Raw genomic sequence first — 5,510 nt, 5'->3', positions numbered from 1 at the left:
CCGAAGAGATGGGGCGACTTCGTACCGTCGGACCATCGTATAAGGACATGGTCTTGCGGCCGACCTCCCAGCCACAGCACCTTCTTGTCTAGCACCCGGACTGGGTAGACCCGCGGCCTATCCCCACAGAATTCCGTAGGCAAATCGGCGCCCACCACCTCGCCGCCGCCCGCCACAAATGGGCGTAACAAACTCACGTGAAACACGTTATGTATCCTACTCCCCTCCGGAAGCTTTAACCGATACGCCACCTGCCCGATGCGCTCCATGACCTCAAAGTGCCCATAGTAGCGTCGCGCCAATTTCGCCGATAGTGGACGGGCTACAGAATGCTGCCTATAAGGCTGCAGCTTCAACAATACCTTATCGCCGATCGTGTACTCCACATGACGGCGATGCCTATTCGCCGAGGCCGTCATTCGCTTCCGTGCCCGCTCGAGGTTGCGTCGGAGCTCCACCAGCAGCTCGCTCCGTTGGGTGATTAATTCGGCGTCGCAGCCGAAGGAGCCGTGAACACCAAGCTTGGCGGCTCTCGGCCATACAGTGCCTTGAACGGAGAGACGCCTAGCCCTGTATGGTGGAAGCAGTTGAGGGCCAGCTCCGCCCACGGAAGGAAGTCGGTCCACTTGGAGGGCCGGTCAGCCGTGAAATCTCGTAGATACTGCTCAAGGCCCCGATTCCTCACCTCGGTCTGGCCATCGGACTGGGGGTGGTACGCTGTAGTGAAATTCAGCTTGGTTCCACTAAGTCGCATTGCCTCCTCCCAGACGTTATTTACGAACACCGAATCACGATCGGACACCAAGGTTTTGGGAAACCCGTGATGCCGAACTACTGTGTTGACAAACAGGTGTGCTACCCTGATGGCGTCGAACTTAGTGGGCAGGGGCGCGAAATGCGCATATTTCGATAATCTATCCACCACCACCATTATCACCGTGTACCCGCGCGACGGTGGAAGTCCCGTGATGAAATCCATGGACACATCCTCCTATACCTGTGACGGAATTGGCAGAGGCTGCAATAATCCTGCTGGTTTCTGTGTGGAATATTTCGTGGTCTGACAGACGACACACGACTCCACAAAACGCTTCACCTCCTTCTTCATGTTAGGCCAATAGAAGTCCCCGCTCACTCGCCGTCTCAAACCCCGGATGGCCTGCTGACGGCGAGCTGTGATACTCGGTAAGGATAGGCGATTTTGCTGATGAACGCGACCCTACAAAAATCCGGCGCCCATGATACACCAGACCATTCGCATAAATCAGATGGGGTGGCGCGGTGCCATCCTTGATCGTCCTCGTGATTTCCCTCATCTCCGGGGAGGCCGTGGTTTCGCTGCGTAACAGATCAAGCAGCTTCGGCACGGGCTGGGCGGCTGCTGCTAACAACGCCGCGTCGCGGGCAGTCTCGGTTGCCGAACCCCCATCCGCCGGTGCGGTGTCCTCGGCCGAACCCCCATCCGCTACCCTGTTCGAAATCCCCGTCTTATACTCGATGGTGAATTTGTAACCCATGAGCTTCCGAACGTATAGTTGTTGATCCGGGGTCTGTACAACCTGTTAGAGTAACTCTTTTAAACTCTTTTGATCACTCCTAATGATGAATACCCGACCCAGTAGGTATTGTCGCCACTTTTGGACTGCCTCCACTATTGCGTATAGCTCCTTGTGATATGTTGACGCCGCACGTCGACGGGGTCCCAGCTTCTTGCTAAAATACGCAATGGGGTGATTATTCTGCAGAAGCACCGCTCCTATGCCCAGATCGGACGCGTCCGTCTCAATGCAAAAGGGGCGGTCGAAATCTGGGAGGGTCAAGACCGGGGCTGACGTCATTGCTGTCTTTAGGTCTAGAAAACTTGTCCCGGCCTCGGGTGTCCACTCGAAACCATCCTTTTTAAGCAACTCCGTCAATGGGGCAACAATCATAGCGTATCCCGCGATAAACCGACGATAGTACCCTGTTAAGCCCAAAAATCCCCGGAGCTGCTTGACGGTCTTCGGTTGAGGCCAAGCCGTCATCGCTTCAATTTTGGTCGGGTCGGCCTTCAGTAAGCCGTCACTGATCAAGTGGCCCAAGTAATCCACCGTCGTGCTACAGAAGGAGCATTTCGATAGTTTAACGAAGAAACTGTTATTGTGCAGCACTGACAGGACCGCCGCTAAGTGTTCTTCATGGGCCTCCGTCGACGGGCTGTACACCAAAATGTCGTCGAAGAAAACTATCACAAATTTCCGCAGCATTGGTTGGAAAATTGCATTCATTGCCGCCTGAAATGTTGATGGGGCATTCGTCAATCCAAACGGCATGACCAGAAATTCAAAGTGGCCGTCGTGAGTGCGAAAGGCCGTCTTGAAAACGTCCTCATCGTTCATCCGGATTTGATGGTAGCCTAAGCGCAAATCTAATTTAGTGAACACCCTCGCCCTGCCCAACTCATCGAAGAGCTCGTCGGCCGTCGGAATCGGGAAATGGTCGGGCACCGTGGTGTTGTTTAGTGCTCGATAATTAATACAGAAACGGAATGTCCCATCCTTCTTGCGGATTAGTAGGACCGGCGATGAGAAGGGGCTGTTGCTCCTTTGAATAATACCCTGCCCCAACATCTCCTTCACCTGCCGCTCTATTTCGTTTTTTTGAAAGTACGGGTAGCGATAAGGTCTCACATTCACGGGCTTCGCCCCTGGCAATAGGTGTACGCGATGGTCGAATTGTCGTACCGGTGGAAGGCCCTCCGGCACACCGAACACCTGCCGGAACCGCTCCAACACGGCTGCTACCCCCGGATGCAGGTTTGGCGGAAACCCCTCCTCCGTGCTGGCTGCCAGGGCAGAAACCTCTGAGTCCAGAAGTAACACTTCATAAAATTCGCAGGCCGCGTGAGAGGACGACGAGGCACGTAATGAATGTAAGCTTACGCGTCTGGGTTGGGGCAGAATCCCCTTCAAGACAATGCTCTTGCCCCCTTGAACGAACTCGAGTGTCTTCCCCCCGAAATCGGCCGTTACCTTCCCCAAGGATTCCAACCAATCCATCCCCAAAATTACGTCCGGACCGTGGATGGGGAGAATATGCAAGTCTACCATGAAGACTGTCCCCTGAACCTCCACCCGTGTATGCCGGGAAACATGAGTACATAGCAGTGCCTCGCCATTCCCAACAACCACTCGAAAAGGCCGAATTGGCGACAAGGGTAGGTGAAGCCCCTCCGCAATTCTGGGATGTAGGAAGTCCCTGTCGCTGCCCGTGTCAATCAAGATGCCAACTTCTCGGTCCGCAATCAAACCCGTCACCTTGAGGGGCCGGGATCGCTGGCCCCCATGCATGGCCTGGATATGGGTGACATCTGTTACCACACTTTCCTCCGGCAGTAGTTCACTGTCCGAGCCCACGTCTCCGTCCTCCTCTGCGTAGCACAGCAAACGCTGCTTGCACACATGGCCCATTACCCATTTATCGGGGCAGTAATAACAAAGGCCCAACCGTGCCCGATCCGCTTTTTCCGCCTGTGACACACGGACCATCGGGGACCGCAGCTGAACTGCCGGTCTTCCCGAGCCGCCCTGGGGATGGGCTGGCGCGCCTGGTGTCGGGGAAGGTTGCGGCAGCGGGGCAGAGACCGTCGGCCCCCTCGCGTCCCGGTTCGGCCAGGATCGTCGCGCTCCAGTCGACGGCTGGGGTATGCGTTCCGCCATGGTATCCGACAGCTCCAGTGCTAGAGCCATGGCGGCAGCCAGGGATTGGGGTCGATGCAATTCTAGCCTCTCCCGCAAATCGGGTTTAAGGCCAGCGACAAATAGGGTGAACAGATCTGATTCTGGAACCCCCTTAACACGATTCAGATATCGCTCAAACGTGTCGTGATATTCCAACACCGTTCCTGTCTGTGTCAATTTTGCTATCAGCCCATAGAAGTTCTTGAAGCTCTGTCGATCGAAACGGTGACGTACATCCTCCAAGAATTCACGCCACGTCACGAATTCATTATTCGAGCAATAGTTGAAAACCCATTCCGCCGCAGGTTGGTCGAACAACATGACCGCATAATGCAAGTGCTGGGCCTCGGGCATCATCAAATGGTTAAAATAATATTGGACCTTTGAGATCCATGTCGCTGCGTCTGTCCCGTCAAAGCGCGGAGGATGCATTTTAACACGCTCGGGCTTATCGAACCCCGCCGCCTGAAACCGTTGGGGTGGGTCCCAGCACGAGGGCGGTCGATCCCCCGGTTGCGCGAACACGCCGGATCGGTCCCCCCCGAAACCGGCGCGATACCTGGTCTCCCGACGGCCCCTGTCTTCCATCCCGCTGTCGCGACCTCCAGGAGGGAAGTTCTGAGGGCGCGTTACTCTATCCCCCGAATACCGCCCCCGATTACTCTCGGCCTCCCACTCGTCACCATCCCCCATACCCAACGGTGGCTCAGCCTCGCGAGAACAGTTCGGTTCGAGATTATCGAATCGTCGGTCTGTTTCATCACGCCAAACGTCCAATTTGTCAAAGCGTTCGAGGAGACGATCCAGTTTGAGGCTAACCGGATCCTCTGGGGTGCAATCCTCCCCAAATCTTGCATCGAAATCACTCGCCTCTATCCCCGACCGCTGAAATCCCCCTTGATCGCGGCGTCCCCCCACAGGCGGAACACGTCCACCGAACCTGGTCGGCGGATAAGATTCTTGACGGCTTGAGCCCCACACGGCCTTACCGTTGTTGTTGTATCGCTTCATGAGTACTGGATGAAAGCACCAGTTGTTAAGGAACTAAATCCCTAACGATCCGATAAAACGGACAATAACGAGATAAAGATAATCCGGTGCCCGTGAGGGTCGGCGGAGATAAAGATCTGGGCGGCTGTGCGCGGGTTCCAACCCATCGGGCAACGGCTACAGATCAGATATACGTTCCGGCTGTGCGCGGAGACCTTCCGTCGGGCAGCAGGTAGCGTAGGGAATTACGGATTCAAAGCATAACTCGAGGCATTTGGCCAAAATAATATATTTATTGATTCATTGTTGGATGCCTAAATATGATAACAAGCTCTCCTATTTATAATAGTAGAATATTACCCTAACTTATTGAATAAGAAAACTAAGATATGGAAAAGATTTGGTGAAATAAAAGATAACTAAATAATTGTGATTTCCTAAGATATGGGATCATATCAACTGCCGTCTTGAAAACGTCCTCGTCGTTCATCCGGATTTGATGGTAGCCTGAGCGCAAATCTAATTTAGTGAACACCCTCGCCCTGCCCAACTCATCGAAGAGCTCGTCGGCCGTCGAAATCGGGAAATGGTCGGGCACCGTGGCGTTGTTTAGTGCTCGATAATTAATACAGAAACGGAATGTCCCATCCTTCTTGCGGATTAGTAGGACCGGCGATGAGAAGGGGCTGTTGCTCCTTTGAATAATACCCTGCCCCAACATCTCCTTCACCTGCTGCTCTATTTCGTTTTTTTTGAAAGTACGGGTAGCGATAAGGTCTCACATTCACGGGCTTCGCCCCT

The 5,510-nt window shown here is 54.2% G+C and overlaps 1 protein-coding gene across 1 annotated transcript; it reads right to left on the bottom strand.

Annotated features, from left to right (window-relative positions):
• Positions 1-1,530: 1,530 nt before the first annotated feature.
• LOC121761915 lies at positions 1,531-4,785 on the bottom strand. Its single transcript, XM_042157629.1, has 2 exons — positions 1,822-4,785; positions 1,531-1,766 (listed from the first exon to the last, which is right to left on the bottom strand). Exons 1-2 carry the CDS (start codon positions 4,728-4,730, stop codon positions 1,757-1,759), a joined length of 2,919 nt encoding a protein of 972 aa, XP_042013563.1. The 5' UTR covers positions 4,731-4,785; the 3' UTR covers positions 1,531-1,756.
• Positions 4,786-5,510: the final 725 nt, after the last annotated feature.

Source organism: Salvia splendens, chromosome 13, assembly GCF_004379255.2.
Source record: "Salvia splendens isolate huo1 chromosome 13, SspV2, whole genome shotgun sequence".
NCBI lineage: Eukaryota > Viridiplantae > Streptophyta > Magnoliopsida > Lamiales > Lamiaceae > Salvia > Salvia splendens.
This window is presented reverse-complemented; position numbering and strand designations above follow the sequence as displayed.